The 19,349-nt window shown below is 33.9% G+C and overlaps 3 protein-coding genes across 6 annotated transcripts; 2 read left to right on the top strand and 1 right to left on the bottom strand.

Annotated features, from left to right (window-relative positions):
• The first annotated feature begins 810 nt into the window (after positions 1-810).
• On the top strand, positions 811-6,628 carry LOC140966062 (uncharacterized protein At4g37920-like). Its single transcript, XM_073426370.1, has 6 exons — positions 811-1,109; positions 2,360-2,772; positions 4,462-4,630; positions 5,299-5,543; positions 5,846-6,033; positions 6,234-6,628. The coding sequence occupies exons 1-6, from the start codon at positions 962-964 to the stop codon at positions 6,391-6,393; spliced, it is 1,323 nt and encodes a 440-aa protein (XP_073282471.1). The 5' UTR covers positions 811-961; the 3' UTR covers positions 6,394-6,628.
• A 1,953-nt stretch (positions 6,629-8,581) lies between these two features.
• Positions 8,582-17,247, top strand: LOC140966068 (uncharacterized). 4 transcript variants are annotated; one of them, XR_012173236.1, is made up of 14 exons: positions 8,582-8,754; positions 8,881-8,968; positions 10,207-10,306; positions 10,401-10,474; positions 10,611-10,682; positions 10,805-10,897; positions 11,449-11,573; positions 13,302-13,374; positions 13,955-14,016; positions 14,092-14,466; positions 14,754-14,856; positions 16,037-16,257; positions 16,474-16,549; positions 17,049-17,247. XR_012173236.1 is itself a non-coding variant. In XM_073426384.1 (13 exons), exons 1-12 carry the CDS (start codon positions 8,666-8,668, stop codon positions 16,232-16,234), a joined length of 1,452 nt encoding a protein of 483 aa, XP_073282485.1. In that variant the 5' UTR covers positions 8,582-8,665; the 3' UTR covers positions 16,235-16,257; positions 16,474-17,247. The 4 variants fall into 4 exon arrangements, 2 of the variants coding, with proteins under 2 accessions (XP_073282485.1, XP_073282502.1); XR_012173234.1 differs by having other exon boundaries at positions 17,199-17,247; XM_073426384.1 differs by having other exon boundaries at positions 16,474-17,247.
• A 500-nt stretch (positions 17,248-17,747) lies between these two features.
• LOC140959218 (ABSCISIC ACID-INSENSITIVE 5-like protein 2) lies at positions 17,748-19,010 on the bottom strand. Its single transcript, XM_073417078.1, has 3 exons — positions 18,301-19,010; positions 18,136-18,207; positions 17,748-17,976 (listed from the first exon to the last, which is right to left on the bottom strand). The coding sequence occupies exons 1-3, from the start codon at positions 18,991-18,993 to the stop codon at positions 17,875-17,877; spliced, it is 867 nt and encodes a 288-aa protein (XP_073273179.1). The 5' UTR covers positions 18,994-19,010; the 3' UTR covers positions 17,748-17,874.
• Between the last annotated feature and the right edge of the window lie 339 nt (positions 19,011-19,349).

The raw sequence follows: 19,349 nt of genomic DNA on the forward strand, positions 1-19,349 counted from the left end.
TGAGAGAAATTTTATACTTTGAAATTTTTATTATTATGGACAAAAATAGGGATGTCAATTCGGGTGGATTGAGTGGCTTGGGTCGGGTTGAACAATAGTACTATTAAAAAATTGCTCAACTCGGACCCAACCGAACCCGAACCCGATTAACCCGATTTTGAATTTTTTAAATTTTTTTTTAAAAGAAAATTAAATAAATTAAAAAAATTAATTTAAATACATAATAACAAATTTTCTCTCATATATATGATTTACTTTTGAAAGTCTAATCATAGAAAAATAAAATATATTTACTAAATCAAATAAATAATTGTTTAAAAAATAAAAAAATATTCAAAATAAATATTAAATTATGAAAATTTATGATATAAATATACAATAAATATTTTTTCAAACATACAATATATAAAAATGTAAACAATATTTATTAATTATATTTTTTAAAAAAATATTAAAAATTTTTGGTTGACCCGAACCCAACCCAATCCGATCATTTTTTTCGGTTCAGCTATCGAGTCCAACCCGAACCTGAAAACTAGACCCGATAGCTTACCCGAACCTGAAAATCTCAAAACCAAACCTGATTTTTTTTGGATTGAATCGTGTCGAGTTGGTGAGTTGTGTCTGATTTTGACAACGACAAAAAAGATGAATTATACCTCACTTCTTCTTCTTTTTTTTGATTACAATGCTGGTTGGGAAGGGAGATCAAACTCGGAGAGAGTGCCAGCTTAAGCGGGTGGGTGAGAACATTGGGCTAAAGCCCGGTCTCCCGTCACTTCTTTTTAATTATCGTGTAAAAGAGACTCCGATTCCCTGATTTCCCTCCCCCCTCTCGTCAGGCTCATATATCTAGCTTCCTCACATTTATAATCGCCGCTCTTCAAGGCGGCAACCTCCCATTTTCTCCGACCACGACGTCGTAATCTGCATATATCCAAGTGTGGCTGCCGGCACTGAAATGACTGCTTCTTCTTCTTTTCCTCTAAAGATAAGCTATGCCCTTTCACCACGACCTACCGCTACTACTTTCAAAAACTTCTACCCTTGTCTTTACAGAACTTCAATTCTAAGATTATCTTCTCCCATTTTGACTTCTAAATCCACAGGTATGTGCGAGTTCAGTCGTTGGATTTACACTCTTTTTTTTTTCTTTTTTGCAGTTTTTTGTAATTATTGGCACATATATTAATCTATTTTTATTCTTCTTTTTTGTTTCATATAATTGATATTCTTCTGCCGTTGCTGTGACAATACTGTTTGTTAAATGGAAATTTTGTATAATTCTCTGCAGTACAGTTGAAATAGCGGGGACAAGAGTCTCCACGTTACTTACCTTTGAGAACTTAGTTCTGCTTCTTTTTTATTTCTATGCGGACCTTTTTTTCCGGTTTGTTATTGAACGAGCGATAATTTTAACTTGGGGTTGTGAAAATACTTTCTTACTAGAAGGTTAGGCCGGAATTTCCAAGCTCCTTTCCTGTGTTGGTGGTAAGAAGCAAGGCTAGAAATGGCATTCTAGTTAGGCATAACATTATCTGTCTCGCCAGATGAATTGAAAGCTTCAAGAAATGGAATTGCTGTTGCTTCTGCCTATTGCGAGATTGTTTGTTCTGTGTTGAGTCAAGTTGAACAAAGTGTTTGGGCGCAGTAATAGCTCCGCATGTACCGTGTAGTAGATAGGGTGGCACTTGGGTTGCCATAAGATTTTAAGATTTGAATTGCACCAGTAAATATATGTGCTAGGACAGATATTTGACACTATAACTGGGACGGGACGGGATTGGAGTCAAGGTCCCATCCCCATATACCACGAGTTGCAGATTAGTGAGGAATAATTTTTCTGCTGCATAAACAAACAAGCTATTACCGTAGAGATTGGGCTATTATAAGGATTAAAAAAATTTAAGTTGTTCCGACCACTGGCTTAAGTTTTTCGTATGTTGGTAGACTCTTGATTCTACTATATGCTCATACAGTTTCTGGACTATTGAGAGAACTTTTTGCTATGGTTTTTTTAATTAATGGCCTGATTTGACCTGATTTTTTGTCGCGTGGATTATCTCGATGTATTTGTGTTGTAAATTGGATCCTTGAAATATTTCTTTTCAGTTTTCCCTATTCTCTCTCATCAATATTGAAAGTTTTCAGTTATCCAGATTTGATATTGCTGTAGTCGTTTATTTTTCTGCTTTTTTACTTGTGTGATACGACAAGAAATGCTCATTGAGGTACTTTTTCTCATGATATTTACAAGGATTAATTCCTCTTTCGTTTGATTTACTAAGTTTTTGCTAATTTATTGTGATTTAAATATATATTATTTGAAAATTTACGAAATCACTTGATTTAAATGCAGGTCTCCTCTCATCACTTGAGACCATTGGGCGGCACACTTTTTTTTCCCCGGCTTGTGTTGGTGATACAAATGCTGTGACAATTGAATCTGCTGAAGAAGATATTCCACTTAATAGAGTACCCAATCCTACAACTAAGAATGATGTGGAGGAAAACAATGAAGAATCGATCAGTATGAATGTTGCTAGTGAAGGATTGGGTGAACATAAAATGGTGCGCATATGTGATAAACTAATAGGAGTTTTTATGGTCGACAAGCCAACTCCAACCGATTGGAGAAGATTGCTAATTTTTAGCAAAGAGTGGAGCAATATACGACCTTACTTCTATAAGCAATGTCAGGACCGAGCAGATAGCGAAAATAATCCTGAAATGAAACACAAGCTGCTGCGTCTTGCAAGAAAGTTGAAAGAGGTATTGAGCATTTTCCCTTTTCTATTCTATAATTAGTTAATGAACCGGCTAGACTTTTTAATTGTCTTTCCTTTCTTTTTAATATCTTGTTACGGATTGGTTGGTATAAATGGTACTTCTCTTATATCTATAATGTTTATGCCTCTTATCGTTTTACGAGATAGGTTTTGTGTAAACCTGAGCATCTGTATGGGCTTACATGTGAGTTTAATAACATAAGTTTATAGAAGTATAAGGACTAGTGGAAATCCATGGAACAATAGAGAAAAGGGCCATCCACTGGCACTGGACGTCAAGGTTTCATGAAGTTTTGAGTTTTGGCACTTCATGCGCTGCTGGAGTCTGCTATCCTTGACTTGTCAATGTTAGACAATTGAATTAACAAGAAATGGTTTAGAATTGTATTGAGTTCAGTTTGGTCACTGTCTCGGCTATTGAATTTTTTAAATAATTTTTTTTATAGATAATATTATATAATCATTCAATATAATCACAAATAGTCATCATTTTTTATGTAAGATGTGTAATTAAATAATGTTTAAACATAAAAAACTTCATACAATATAAAATTATCAGATAATGTGCAAATATATATAAACTCTGCATCGGATGCTTTAAGACATGCTTCACAATACCTGCAATATGATGTTTCATCCTATAAACTCCTCTTTTAATAAGCCTCTTATACAACTTGCATGTGATCCAATCCATTTTCTCTTTATTATACAACACCAACACCCCATATTCCCAAACAATATCACTAGACTTTGGCTTAAATTCCAACTCCGGTTGTTGAAATCACAAAATCTGAAATATTATAATAAAATATGTTAAATAATAAATATACAATGCCTAACCTTAAGCTTCTTGCTACTGGCGCTGGGCGGCGGCGGCGCCAGTTTGTGTGGTGGGATCAGCGATTGATAGTGAGAAGGAATGAGAACCAAAAGTAAAAAAAAAGTGAGATGTAATTTAAATAACTGGGATTTTGTGTTTTAAAATTAGTTGACTTTGACTAGGTTTTTGAAATTGTTGACTATAACTAAAAATGTTGATTGCAACACCTGGACCGCCTGCCCGCCGCCTCCATCCACCTCGACCGCCTGCCTACCGCCGTATAGCTTGGACCGTCTAAAACAGCCGCCTCATGCATAGGCGGGGGCGGTCGAGGGCCGGGATGCCTAGGCGCCTCGACCGTTATTTAGAACACTGTTTTGGAGAAGAACGGAAGACTTGGAAAAAAATCTGAAGAGAGATGGAGATGTAGATTAAAACAAGCAAACATGTCTCTGAGGAGGCAGGGACAAACTTTGGCTCAGGATTGCTTAATATGACTGGTACTAGTTCGATACGTTTTTTAATGAATATTGCACACGTCTAATGGTTATGACTATTGATTTGGTGCTTACATGCACATTCAGCAATGTTGTCTGACCAATTAAGCTTATAATTAAATTGCTTAGGATATGTTAAGAATCCTTCTTCATTCCCAGTCTTGAACAATTTCCAATTCTTTCTTTTCTAAAAGCAATTACTAAGAACCTTAGCTCATGCTTTAATAAATTGAATCATTTAGATTTCACACGCATGTATTTGCAATCAGGAATACTGTCATTTATTCTCGTGATATTTTTCATTGTTCTTATCGAGATTTCGTTATTGTTGATTAACTTTCGCTCATCTTTTCAGATTGACGAAGATGTCCTAAGGCATAATAAGCTTCTTGATGAAATTAGAAAGTCCTCATCTGATGTTGGTGACATTGTGGCCAGGCGTCGGAAAGACTTCACAAAAGAATTTTTTCTTCACCTACATACTGTGTCAGAATCATTTTACGATAATCCAGTGGAACGAGAGGGTGAGACCATGTTGCTATGAATACTCTCCTGTTCTTTTTATGGCATCAATATTATACTGAATTTCCGTAATGGAACCTATCAAAATAAATATTTCATACAAAATTGTGGGAGCATGTCCTTGTTTATGATAGATCCTTTTTCATTATCTTTGACCTTGAATGACTATACTTATAAGAATTGGCTTCGATAAGTATATCATAGAATGAAGAAATTGACAATTGCTTCACATATCAGAACCCCGATAACTAATTTCTTTTATTTTGTATCTTCTAATCTCGCTGAGGTTTTAGTTAAAAGATTTCGTTGCTTTTATTTTACCTGGATCAGGGTGGGGTTGTGTTCCCATTGAAAGATTTTGGTTTGTAATTCAATACTCGAGATACCCATGAAGCTGCGATATATTAGCTGGTGGATTTGTAGCTAAATATCTTCATCATATTTTACCTTTTCAGTATTGTGATATGATTTGCATCTTTCTTTGGCCACACGGTTTGTTGATTGTGTCAAAATTATTGAAAGCTGATATATTGGCTTTTAGTATCCCATGGCATGTGCATATTGTTCGCAGAATATATATCTTGAACCGTGGTGTTTTATTTTTTTCTTACTTATATTTTTTTTATCTTTCATAGGTCATATGATTAGATTTTTCTTTCTCGGTGTCCAGCTATAGTGAAGATTGCTGATAGGTGCTTAGTTGCTGTGCAAGCTTATGACACTGCAACTGAAAGTCTAGAAGCATTGACTGCTGCAGAAACAAAATTTGAGGATATAATTAATTCTCCAACTTTAGATGCTGCTTGCCGGAAGATAGATAATTTGGCTGAGAAAAATCAACTTGATTCCACATTGGTTCTTATGATTACAAAAGCTTGGTCAGCTGCCAAAGAATCAAATATGATGAAAGATGAGGTACAAGCTTTTTTCACCTTACAGATGCATAATCCTTTTTCCCTTAATTTGGAGGTCGCTTTATGAGCATGAATAGTTTTAGAGAAACCAGTAAAGTTGGATCTCAAAACCCCTAGCCAAATGTTCTTGAGTTAAATGGGGGGCTTAGAATTTCCTTTTTGATTAAATATGAAGCGACAGTGGTGAGCTTTATACGTGGATTTTGTTTTACTTCAGGCCTTCAGCTACTCTCCGGAGGAAGATACAAGTGTTTGGCGTTACTGGTTTTACATATTATAAGTATTTTCTTCCTCCTTTCTCAGGTGAAAGATGTATTATATCATTTATATAAAACAGCAAGAGGTAATCTTCAAAGGCTTATGCCGAAGGAAATAAGGATACTGAAGTATCTGCTTACCATTCAAGACCCGGAGGAGCGCATGAGTGCTCTAAAAGATGCTTTTACCCCTGGAGAGGAAGTCGAGGGGAACGACGTAGACTCCCTTTACACGTATATATTCTCAACAATCTTGCTTAATTTTTAAGCTCATTAGCAGGAAGCAAACAACGTGAATACATATAATCTTGCTTAATTTTTAAGCCCATTAGTAGGAAGCAAACAACCTGAGTTACTACTACTACGTGAACATTTGAAGATTTAAGATTGATCACTTTGTCAAGTCATTTACTTCGGCTTCATGTTTCTAACAGGACACCAGAGCAGCTACATACCTGGATAAGAACTGTGGTGGATGCATATAATTTTAGCAGAGAAGGTACTCTTATCAGGGAAGCAAGGGATTTGATGAACCCGATAATTGTACAAAAGATGGAAGAGTTGACTAAGACTATCCAAGATAATTTCATGTGAGTTCTATTTACATTTGCTGGTGTTTCTCGTAGAACCCCAGATCACCAAACATGCCTCAAGAACTCGTGGGATTAAATATCGAGCCATAGCGTCTTTTATCGTGAAGAGTTTACTGGATGTTGGGTTGTTTGTTGAAATCTTGATACAAAGTTGAACCAGGACACATGATATCTTCTATATTCTATATATGAAGGCTAGCTAGTCGTAACGAACTGCCTTTGTCGTTACCCCATAACGAGCTGAAATTGTCACACAGGTATTGGAATCAAAATTTACCTGTACATAGCTGATGGTTCTTGGACAAAATTATAACAAGTACAATGCGACACTAGGTCCACCACATATGTATTTTCTCTATTACTCTGCCTTCTAAAGTTTAGCTCATTTTTTCTCATAGTTAAGCCTAATATTCTGATACCCCATTTATATTTTGGGACAAATGGCCCTTTTCATGGGAGCAAATAGATTAGCTTAGCTATAGTATTACCTAATTAGCTAAAATTTATAGTTATGCTTGATTATTGAGACATCAAATAGCTTGGCAAAAAGGTCATAGACTTGTATCGCCTAAAATTGTTGGATTTGTTTGCTTTAGAATATTTTTATTTATCTTACAACTTACAAGTGCGTCAAGTATAAGTATTTATTTTAGAATTATACAATTAAGAAGGTAGTAATGGGACTCTCGGTGGTTATTATGAAAAAGTTGCATCATAGTTTTTATTATTTTTAAACGTTGAGTTAGAACAAAATTTTGGACTTTTACATGTAAAAATAAATATAGATATATATACCCTAAGACCAATGTCCGAAAGGTAAGTTGAAATAAGAGCTTATTTCGAAATAGAGAGAGCATGATTTGTTGATAATTTGAGTATAAGAGAAATAAATTGAATAAAAACTAGGGGAAAGGAAATTTTTTTTTCTAACCTAGATTTTTATATTCCTTCAAACCATGACCCAAATTAATAAAAATATTATAGCTTGTGTTCGAGGAATACTCGTGCCCCAAAGTGTATGTATAACCTTTGATGATGATTATTATTATTTGAAGAATTATGTATCTTTATTTCCTTAGGTTTGGATAGTGTTTTTTATAATCTCTCTTAAAAATCATTCCAGCTCTTTTAATCTAGTCTCCAACCGTATGAAATCTTCTGCCACATTTGATGTTCCAAATCGTACTATATTTTGTTCAAATAAATTTCGTTTACACAAATTATTAAAAATTAAAAGCATTAAACAACATGTATGAATAAAATATAATTAATCACTAATAAAATATTCGATTCGTCTACTTTTTTAAAGAGATCGACAATAAATTGTATCTTAAGCATGATAAATGATTAAAACAATATATTGAAAATTTTTTAATTAAAAAATAATTGAATCAAATGTTTTGATTTATTCTATTTTTTTCATTCGTGGTGTTTAATGCATTTATTTTTTAATAGTTTTTATAAACGAGACTTGTTTGAACAAAGTGTAGCACGACTTGGAACACCAAAAGTAGCAGATGATTTCTTCTTTTTTGAACATGCAGATAATTTCCGAACATGAAGATAATTTCATTTTCAATTTCATCTATATAATAAATTATAAATATCATAATATCTTCAGTATGTAGAATAATTATTTATTATGCTATTTATTGTATTTTACTTGTTATTCTTGTGTAATTTTTATATGCATACATATAAATGCATTTACACACATACATATATGTCGCAAAGCAATTTATTACACTTATCTGCATAAATGAATTTAATTTATCCAAAAATTAAACATCACTATTTTACGTATAATCACAAATAATTTTTTTAAATCTTTATTACATGAACAAGTAGAAACTGTTTCATTTATTGAATGAGATATGATGACAAGAAATTAAAATATATGATTTATAACTTCAATTTTATTGTAGATTTCGAGCTAAATATAAAATTAAATAAAATAAAAATATATAAATAATGTCTTATCATTTGCGTAAAATGTTGCATTGAATATTTTTATTGGTATTATATTTATATAGTTTATATGTTTAATATTTTTTGTAATTTTTTTTTCATTTTTAAATTTTTTTTCCCTTTAACTAATTTTATATCAATATTTTTAATTAAAAAACTAATAATATATTACATTAATTTAGTTTTTAGAAAATTAATAAAATTATATAGAGTCTCTTTGGTAAGTCATACGTGTGTACTTGTGCATTAGGTCTGGCAAGTGACGAGATTAGCTTCGGTTACCTTGAACCTCACGTAACCTTCAGATGATTAAGGCGGGGAGGAAATCCGGTAGCTGTGCTCTATGCGAGAACCCTAATCTCGCTTCAATTTGCCCTATTTGCGTTAATTACAGGTTAACAAACTTCACCCAAATGCTTTTTTTTTTTGTAAACGAAAATAAAAATTGTTGTTTCATTTGTGGTGTTGCGTTTACTTTTTATTCTCAAATTCGATTGGTTTTTGGTGCGATTATATTCAGATTGAATGAGTGCAGTTGTCATCTGAGATTGTTGAAGAGTAAGAGGGATGCTCTGTATTCGAAATTGGCTCAAGTTCTCGTGGCCAAGGTATGTTTTCACCCTTACCGGGAGTGCCTGCACTAAATAATTTGACTGAGGGGCGTTGACGGATTTGAATTGTGAAATAACATAGTTGTGGCCAAACTTTAATTCATAAAAAGTACATTCATTTTTTTTTTTGCGTAAATGTAAGCAGCAAATCCACATTATTATACCCTTGGTTGAAGTGAGAAATGATCAACTGGAAAATCCCTTTAAAATGTGTGACTTGGAATGTGTTTATGTCCAATAGCATTACTCCATCATATTTTTTTTTTGCTTTTTTATTTCCTTTTTTCACGGGCATGATCATTATAGTTTTATTTCCTTAAATACGGTTTTCTGATCCTTATCAGTGATATGACTATGTTCAAAGCTTTATCTGCTCTGTCATGAATGAGTTTGATCTTTTTGTCTTTTTTGAGCTTCGGATCGGGATACATGGGTCTTGCGCTCGAGATCTCTACTATGGTGCCACTAATGACTAGACCAAGAGGTTTGTGGCAATGAAAGGATTTGGTCATGTACATCAATGATTAGGCATCAACAAACACATACGTCGGATAGTGTGAAAAATGAATGTACAGATGAGAAGCTAAAATTCTTATTTCAATTTTTAGCAAAAACTGTATGGGTGTGAGGTTTATCATTGGAGAACAAGGTGGGATACAACTAATTTGAAATGTTTATGTAAGGAGTTGTCCAGAGCTATATTAAGTGCAGCTTGATGTTATTTCGTTTTGTATGTTCCATGTTTCATGACTTGTGGCATGTTACCTATTATTCCACACTGACTCTATAAAAAAATTATGGATTGTCACTTAAGTTTGAGAGGCCGTCCTTCTTGGGCTTAAGGTTTATCATTAACTCAATTGTTGGAAGCTGATGCAACAGAAGAGACCACATACATGCAAAGAGTTACAATTAGATCAGTTTTTTAATTATTTTGTTATTCACATCACAAAATGAATTAAGTTGTATGCGCCTACTATTAGTAGTTTAGTGAAAATAGTCCAGAACAAGGTGCTGGTGTTGGCTTTTGGAGAGGTTTTAAGATCAAGAAATTTTCACGTACCTAAAAGTTATTTTTTTGAGATGAGTGCTTCGTCGGTCGTAAATCTTAAGAGTTAAAGTTATAAATATTCTCTGTTTTTTTTGTGATTCTTGTCTAATTTTAACTGGGCGAGCAACTTTCATGACTCCTCACATTCGTCTGCAAATTTTAACCAAAATAATACATTTTTCAGGGCAAGGCTGATGATCAACACAGGTGGAGGGTCCTTCAGAATGAGAGATTGACAAGGTTGAGAGATAATCTCCGACTTCGTAAAGAACAAGTTTCAACAGGTCCATTGTCCCTCCGTTTGATAATGTACAACGTCATTTGCCCATGATTTCGAATTTATGTCATTTTACACTTAGAGTAAATGATTTTGTATAGGAAAGGCTAAGATGGAGAAGATATCTCATGATCTGAAAGTCAAATATGAATTACTCGAATCAGCAAAGAATACGGTATGAAAGTGTTAGTTCTTCCTTTACTTTTGATGTCTGTTTTTAGCTCAGACATCTTTTTCAAAGTCTTTCCTACACAATTTATTAATTTACTTACCAGATTAATTCAGTGAATTTTGTTTCACTTGTAATGCAGTTGGAAAAGAATCAGGTGGAACAACTTGAAAAATATTACCCTAATCTTATCTGCACACAGAAATTGGGGCATGTGAGACTCGGTCTAAATTGATTTCTATTGATTTTTCATAATTCCTTCTTATTTTAATCTCAATCAAAATTTTCTAGCTAACATTCAGTGTGTCAGTATATCAACTAAGGTTAATGCTCCAGATGTATGAATTTCAGATGGCGATTACATCTGAGCGCCTTCATAAGCAATCCGTCATCATAAAACAAATATGCAAGTTGTTCCCTCAACGCCGGGTACTTCAAAAATTTATTTTACGAAACATTCTTGTGCATATCTTATGAGTGAGTAGGCCTTTCATTTGGATGCGGATCATTAGCATATGTTGGATTCTGCGATGGAATTTTATTCACTGACTTCAATTATTAACATCCAAATGTCTATCAACATTTTAAGATTACGGTTTTCTAGAACAGCAATGCACCGATGGTTCCTTTTACTGAAATCAAACTGTAATGTGTGATTGTCTCCTAAAGTCTATTATTTATAATCTGTTATATGGACTTGTTGTTGTCAACGTAGTAGGTTTGTATTATTTATATGGGCTGAGAGCTCTTGAGTTCTTATCAGTTGTCCTACCTTTTCAGGTATTCTAATAATCAACACTCAGCAGCTGTATTACCTATAAAGTTTTGAGATTTGTTTGCATATGTGTCAGACTGTATGTAACTAAATATATGCAGTAGTTGTTGTCAATGTTATGCCCAAGCGATTTCAATAGTTCTATCCGAGTTTTCTTCATAAAGTTGGAATTTTTTTAACATTGATTGTCATATATTTATATCAGGTGAATATAGAAGAGGAGAGAAATGATGGAAACAATGGAGCTTATGATTCTATTTGCAATGCACGCTTGCCAAGAGGCTTAGATCCTCATTCAATTCCATCTGCAGAGCTTGCTGCTTCTTTGGGGTAAATTTTTCACTCTAAGTAGTGCATCCATGTATATCTTGCCGACGTAATTGCGATGAAAGTTATATCTAATAGGATCGGTTTTCGAATAATGAGTCAGTTTAGTGATAAACTGAGCTCGGGAATCTTGTTTGTCAATGTCGATCAGTTAACTAATGAAAGTGCGGAAATAAACTGACTGACAAATAAAATAAAACTGAAATTAAGAGACACAAGATTTATGGATGTTCGGAGATTTCAATCACTCCTCCGTCACCCCTTCTATCTAGAAGATATGATATTCACTAAAAGACTTTGATCAATACAAAGAATTGTACAGACCCATTTCAGGTTTGGAATTAACAATGCCAAACTGAAACTCTTAGTTTCGATACAGTTTACAATACTCGACTGATCAGAAACAACTTAGCACAGCTGATTTATATAAGATCGAATAATACAACAGTAAGTGTTTGTGCTTGTAAGCTCAAATTATAGCCTTGAATGCTATGAATGTATATGCTAAGTGCGAGCTTTGAAATTTTTTGAATATGAACAGAAAGCTTGTGAAGAGATCAGCAGAATAACAGCTTGGTTGTTTGAACAGTTATATCTTTTCTCCGCTGCTCTTCTTGGTTATTTATAGGCTTTGCTTCCAACGGTAACAATGAATGCGATTTGGATCTTTATATCCGTTGTTTGCCACGTCGATATTCTTCTGACAGTAGTATACTGTATCATTGCTGAAATGCGGCGTTCCCACTACATGTTGCAGTTTGCTTTTGTACAATTTGTCGGTTGATAGCTACATTCCTTAACTGATGACGTGTAAAACTGTTTTATCAGTTTTGACAAAGCCGATAGGATAAGCTGATTGCTCTCAACTGATTGTAGTGTAACCGATCAGTTCCAACTGATCATCCAGTCGTCTACAATCTTCAGTTAGCTTAGTTCAGTTGTCGTTGATTTTCTGCGCACTAATCTTCAGTTAGGCAACCAATAATTTGCGTATTTTAGATCAGTTCTTTTCAGTCTTCTTGATCAGTTTGTTCAATATTTTACGCTCAATTTGTCAAACAACCGAAATTAAGTTTCCAACAATATCTACCAAGTAGATTCTGTTTCTTTAAATTTCTTCTCTCTCTCTCTCTTTGATCCCCTAAGCTTCTGTTCCATGGGTCATTTAGAGGAATTATAACTTTGTTCAATGTTGATTTCTCCATACCATCAAGTATCGAGTTGCACTATGAGCACAATTGGTGGACATCCTGAAAAGAATTACATTTGGTTCACTCTAATCGGATGAGAACTATTACTTGCACAACATTAGGGCTTGACTGAATGTTTATCAGATATTATTTTCTTTTACCATTGGTGGCTGAGTGTTCTTGATATGTACATTCATGGCCTCTGACTTTTTTATATGTATAAGTCATGTCAAACCATCAGAATCTGAAAGAATGCCTTATTAATTTTATTAATATTTTAAAGGTCAGATTAGTTTTTTTGCCTATATTCACATATATTCACAACATATATACGAACTAGGTTCTGGGTTCGTCCAAAATTAGTTATTCTAAATCAGAATAAGTCTTTTAAGTTTCCAACTGTATATGAATGCTTGTTTGGAGAAAAATAATTTGTATGGCTCAATATCTGTAGGAAATTGACAGTATTCTGAAGTGAAAATGGCATTATTGTTTGGTTTCTTAATGTTTTACTTGTTTTGCTCAATGTTTGATGACACAGATACATGGTGCAGCTTATAAATCTTCTTGTTAACTACATCTCTGTCCCTGCGCTTCATAATTCAGGATTTGCGGTATGTTCAGAAGTACTTTCTCTGCACTCTCTTTTGAGGATATTTACATTGAAGTGTGCTCATCAGCCAGGAAAGTTTCAAAATAGATGATGAGTCTATAATTTTACTTAAAAAAATTTTAGGGTGTGAATGATTGATAAAGCATGTAAAACTACTGAACATTGCTTGAATTTGCATGGCCAACACGTAACTGTTCGAATTTGTGCACATGTTGGTGCTTGATCAAACCCGAGATATGAAAATTGGTGCTCGATCAAATCTGAGATTTAAAAATGGTGTTGATTTTTTTCGATATTCTTGTAGTTTTCTGCTGAAAGCTACCAAATGCACTTATTATTTGTGATCTTGGAATTTTTTATTTTTCTTAGAGGAAATTATCCTCAATAAATTAAAAATAGTCCTCTCCTATGTATTTCAATATATAGAAGAGTGATTTTTTTAAAAAAATTAAAATACACAAGAGTGGGGCCTTTTAAAAAATTACCCCCTTTTCTAACCTCAATTATTTGTAGCGTAGATTATTTATATGTTTTTGCTGGAAACTGGAGTTCTTATGTTTGTTTATTGACTACTGTTTCAGGGTTCGTGTTCTCGAATATGGCAGCGGGACTCATATTGGGACGCCCGACCATCATCCAGATGGTATTAGCTTTGTGTTTAGATAATAAACTAAATAAAATGATAACTGAACTTCACTCAATTTTTTCTATTATGCAGTGAATATCCTCTTTTTATTCCCCGCCAAAAAAATTGCTCCACCGGTAGTGACACTTCATGGTCTGAGAAAAGCTCAAGTAGTTTTGGTGTAGCTTCAATGGAATCTGAGAGGAGACCACGTTTAGATTCCTCTGGCAGTAGTAGTTTCAAATATTCATCTGCTTCTCATTCAGTGGAAACTCACAAGGATTTACAGAAAGGCATATCACTCCTCAAGAAAAGTGTGGCATGTATAACTGCATACTGTTATAATTCATTGTCTTTAAAAGTTCCCCAGGAGGTCTCTACTTTTGAGGCATTTGCAAGGTTACTGGCTACACTCTCTTCTTCCAAGGAGGTTCGAGCTGTTTTATCTTTGAGAACAGCATCATCAAGGTACAAAATCAGCACTTCCCTCTCGGGTATCGATTTATTTACCCCTTACATAGAAAACTGAAGAAAAGTTCAATTCGTCTATCTTTATTCTCAATGTTCTGATCAAGTATTAGGCCGTGAAACCTCTTGATATGAGCATTTACACCTAAAATTTATCTACGAAAATTTGAACTAGGCAGATTTATGTTGTCATAACGGAATTTTGTTTAGAAAATCCATAGTTTTTGTTGCAGCGAATGTCATTGGAAAAAGTTGCATTATGTTTCTAATTTTTTATTCAATTGTAGATCACCCAAGCAAGGCCAACAACTGAACAAGTCTGTGTGGAATGTGGAGTCAGCTGTCTCAGCAAGCAGGTTAATAGAAAGTGCCCATGGGCTGCCTATAGCGGTATGTGTTTAAGCACCAATTGATTTTTTCAAGATGTTTCCACTGATTCTGATCATATGGCAATGGGAAATGTGTATAGATATGGTCTCTAGCTGCAACATCATGCATATAGTAGGATATATTATATTGGTTGCCAGTAATTACTATTTATAATCCTTTTTCCCAGTTACAAGCATTTTCCACTCGCGATTTTTTTTTCTTTTCATTTTGTATTCCATGCTTCTTTGTTAACCCTTGCTCTCAACCACTTTCGGTTGCTTGCAAGTAAACTCTATGTTAAGTACATTTGTAACCACGTGATTTGGAATATTACTTGTAAATATCATTTTTGCATCAATTCAAAGCTACAAAAAGTTCGTTGAGCACCTCGTGGCTATGTTTTGGCTGATTCCGATATCACTAATAACTCTTCTACTGCTGACTTTCTTATATTTGCTTTATAAATTTGGTTTTATTCCTTCTTTGAAATTGGGGTTGAATTTGTTTTTCCTTTTCTGTTTTTATCATTTAGCTGAGAAGAATATAAGGTTTTTTCCTATCTTGCCACAATAGCTTGGTTCATTATTATGTTAAAATCTGGATGCTTTTAATGTTGCTTCCTCTGCCTGTTTAATTGTCGGGTCTAGGAACTCTAGAAAAATTTATCTAGGGTCTGATATTTTAATGTCTAGTAAGCTTCACTCCATGTATGGAATGAATCAGATCCAGTTTTCACAAATGGATGCAGATTTATAACACGCTGTTGTAAATAATTTCCAATCTCTTTACTAGCTTGCTGGCAGTTCTCGTTCAAATTGCAGACAAAATGGAAATCATATTTCCTCTAAAACAATAGGATTTTTGGTTACAAAGAGTCGTGCTGGAGGATTGAACATAAAAGTACTCATGCACATCATCTGGTCTTTTGACTCGTCCGTGGATTCATGTTCAACTTCAAGTATGTGGTTGAGCAAGAATCAGTATTGTACTAATACTGCATATCTTCTTATGCTTCTTTTGTCAAAAATGTATATCCTAAGGATATATGTTGTTGTGTCGTAAATATAGAGACTGATATGATGGTGTTTGGGCTTTGGTATTTCTGTCATTTTTGTCTTTGTGATTGATGCTGATTGAATGAAAGAATTTATCTTGCCTTCATTTCCAGCCAATTTACATGAAGCTGATTTCTTTGTTGCAGAGAACTGCATATGACAATTATCTTCCAAGCTCTGCGGCCAGTTTTCTTTATGGTAATGAGTTTTTTGATATGGTGAAGAGCGAAAACCTAATTGAAGGATGGGATATCGTTGAACATGACTTTCCTCCTCCTCCATCACAAAATGAAGATGTGGAACACTGGATTCGAGCTATGTTTATTGATGCAACAAAGAGATGATTTAATTTTGGTCACCTTATATTGTAAGTGATTTTGTCCTTAAAATGGCGATTGACACCATATATAATTTGATTTTCTGGTTTAATGGGATTTTTTTCCAAATCTGCTTCATCTTGAAATCCCTTTTATCAAGGACAATGAAGACGATGAATTCTGTTTATCTCATTCAGCTTCCAATTTAAGAAAGTGTTGTGTATGATAAAGATAACTTGGTCGTCTCTTATCCTTCACAATTTCAGGTATAGAAAATTCTGAAGTCCTATCAATCTGCAGAAGCTCAATCCCTCTTTGCAGAACTCACCAGTCCCCAGATGTGTGAGTTTTAACTGACCTGTGTATATCTTCTAAATGAAGTTTAAAAAAAATAAAAGTAATGGTATTCTTGAATTTCTCAATGTTACTTTTCAGTTTATTTTTCCCTTGGAAACCAAATGGTGTTTGAAATTTCCCTGCTTTCATGTTGCCATATAATTTCATCATATACAAACACAATATATTTTCTCTCGCATCTGAAATGTGGGTGCTCAAGATAATTGTGCACTTGCAAAATGATCAGTGATCTCTTCAAGTAGACATCCTCTGTTTTCTTTGCTGCGAACATGTTCGTCCATCGTTATTCTAAAGAAACATATCGCAGTTCGTTCGCATGCAGTTTTAATAACAAATATGCTTTTGTATTTTTTTTGAATGTCTATAGTTTGTTTTGGAGTGTGCATAAACAAAATATTTGAGTTATTGACCGGCACCTTGTTCGAATGAATTTGATTTGAACCAAATATTTGACTTCTGTGACACTCATTTGTTGGAGCTGCAGACATGGGTTCCCCGACGAGGTTGTGTGATAGGAAGAGCTTGTGAAGTTCTTAAAAGTGTTTCAATATTTATTGCCTGTAGACGAACGTTGTTTTTGCTATAATAATAACAATGTAATCTGTACCTGTCCCCCATACTAATCAATCTGCAGGAAGCCACTACACATTGCAGAACGAAAACTTCAGTGCAATGTTCTTTTGAATAAATTTATTGTTTATAATTGTATATGATGAAGTAATTTTGATGGTGGTGTTCAATATATCTCTAATTAATAAAATAATGTGGATTATTAATTTTTTTCCCCCTTTTAAGAGTTGGAAAACGAATATTATAGTTGCTGCTGCTATTTTTATTTTGTCACATATGTAACTATTTTTTAGTAGCCTGAAATTTTGCTGAATATTGTAATTCTGCAGTGAATATTTGTAGAAGACCATCCAATAAGTTACTGGATAGTTTGTTATGTAATTTTGGTTAAAGAATTTTTTCATTTATTCTTTTTTGTAAAAAAAAAAATATGTTGAAAAATGACATTCAAACAACTAGTAAAAACAAAGTATTATAAAAATTGAAGGAAAAATATATTATTTTTTCTCAGAGGTCACAATGCATGATTCACGTTTTCTCCAACTTGTGTTAGCNAAAAAAAAAAAAAAAAAAAAAAAAAAAAAAAAAAAAAAACAAGAATTGGCATACGTTGTCTGTATGAAAACCAACTGAGAGAGGAGACGAGGCCAGAAAATTCAACTTGCACTTCAATATGTAAAGGATATATGGAAAAAATTGTGTATTAAAATTGAAAAATGTTCATTTGAATGGACAACTTGCTAGATTGGAGGAAGGAGATATTTTGAAGTTTCTGAACTGGTTCTTCTGAGTTGGTATCTTGGTGCCACTGTCGCTCTTGAATTTAAGAGTATTTCTGCTTCCTGTTAACAAACAAGAAATTAACTGGAACACCCAAGCAAGGTAGGCCCAATATTGTCACAAAATGCATGCTTGTGTGATTAATTGGATATTAATATTAGCAACCAAAAGTGAATATTGAGTTATATATATAATCAGGTTCCACTGGATTGTTTACTCACCTTTATTTTCTTGAGCAAGGTATTTGTAATTCTAAGTTTCTTCGAAGTTTGCAGCAATTGGTTTGTGTGTGCCTGCAAATAGGTAAGCAAGATACCATCAATCTTCAAATACATCATCAATCCAAATGAATTTCGAGAGATACGGTAAAAATGCCATGCTGAGACCTGTTTCCTAGCCCTTGATCGGGCAGCCGACTCCCTGTTCTTGATCATCCTTCTCTGCCTTCTTTCAATGCTTTTCTTCATAATTTCATCCGTGCAAACCTTCTTCCTTCTATCACTATCACCCTGCAAAAGATCTGTAAAATTTTCCCCACACCCCACGCCCATTTTACTGATGATTGGCACTGGCATTTTAAGATCAAGATCCACCATCTTCTCCTCGAAATAATCCTCCGAACCCTGAAAATTCGATCCCATAACGTCTTGAACCAGCATCGGAACCTGCACGTCACGTTCCTGCTGCCACGAGCTGATCAACATGGGATCAACTCCACTAGCCGTCATCAATGGCACTGTGTTATCAACAAAACCCTCCTGATTTTCGGTAGGATTTATGGCACCGGTGCTGATAAGAAATTCTTCTAAGGTTATGTCTCCATTAGTATTCGTTTCTTGTCGAGGGAGTTGATAGGTTTTCATTGCATCAGCATGGTCTATGTCACTCCAAACATCGTCGAAAGATTTGGGGATTTCAAAATTTTGTTGGAATATTAGTGATGGCGAAGAAGACGAAGAAGAAGAACGTGATGATGCAGGGTTCTTCATGATTTGGTATTGTTTTGCATGGATCTCATTATTCTTGTACATATGAGAGTGATGTTGCCTCACTAAAAATGAATTTTTAAGCCCTTCCATCTTCTTTGGTGACTCCATGAAATGAGATCAAGTTGAAAAGAAAGATTGTTTTTGCTTTCTTGATTGAGGAGGAAAAGGGATGACAAATTAATAAATTTTGATCACTTTTCTCAAAATATGAACTTTTTTTTAAAAAAAATATTTGGTTTATGTAAACCCACGATAATCACTTATTTAATCTTTCTATTAAGCACATTTCCTTCACTTAGACAATAATGTGAAGTATATAATATTTTCAGTTTTATGATAAAGTTGTCTCGTTATCAACCGTTATAAAATTCGATTTTACGACATTATTTTGCTTCTGAAGTGCATGTGTATATATTGTGTTTGTCTCAATTTCAAATGATTGATAT

Source organism: Primulina huaijiensis, chromosome 2, assembly GCF_012295235.1.
Source record: "Primulina huaijiensis isolate GDHJ02 chromosome 2, ASM1229523v2, whole genome shotgun sequence".
NCBI lineage: Eukaryota > Viridiplantae > Streptophyta > Magnoliopsida > Lamiales > Gesneriaceae > Primulina > Primulina huaijiensis.

Excerpts from the sequence above, each read along its gene's own strand:
- LOC140959218 (XM_073417078.1), bottom strand. The coding sequence starts at position 18,993 with ATGGAAGGGCTTAAAAATTCATTTTTAGTGAGGCAACATCACTCTCAT. Across the intron at positions 18,208-18,300 it reads GATCAAGGGCTAGGAAACAG|GCACACACAAACCAATTGCT; the intron begins GTCTCAGCATGG and ends ACCTATTTGCAG. Across the intron at positions 17,977-18,135 it reads CCTTGCTCAAGAAAATAAAG|GAAGCAGAAATACTCTTAAA; the intron begins GTGAGTAAACAA and ends GTTTGTTAACAG.
- LOC140966062 (XM_073426370.1), top strand. The coding sequence starts at position 962 with ATGACTGCTTCTTCTTCTTTTCCTCTAAAGATAAGCTATGCCCTTTCA. Across the intron at positions 1,110-2,359 it reads TTTGACTTCTAAATCCACAG|GTCTCCTCTCATCACTTGAG; the intron begins GTATGTGCGAGT and ends ATTTAAATGCAG. Across the intron at positions 6,034-6,233 it reads GACGTAGACTCCCTTTACAC|GACACCAGAGCAGCTACATA; the intron begins GTATATATTCTC and ends TGTTTCTAACAG.
- LOC140966068 (XM_073426384.1), top strand. The coding sequence starts at position 8,666 with ATGATTAAGGCGGGGAGGAAATCCGGTAGCTGTGCTCTATGCGAGAAC. Across the intron at positions 14,017-14,091 it reads GCCCGACCATCATCCAGATG|TGAATATCCTCTTTTTATTC; the intron begins GTATTAGCTTTG and ends TCTATTATGCAG. Across the intron at positions 14,857-16,036 it reads CCCATGGGCTGCCTATAGCG|AGAACTGCATATGACAATTA; the intron begins GTATGTGTTTAA and ends TCTTTGTTGCAG.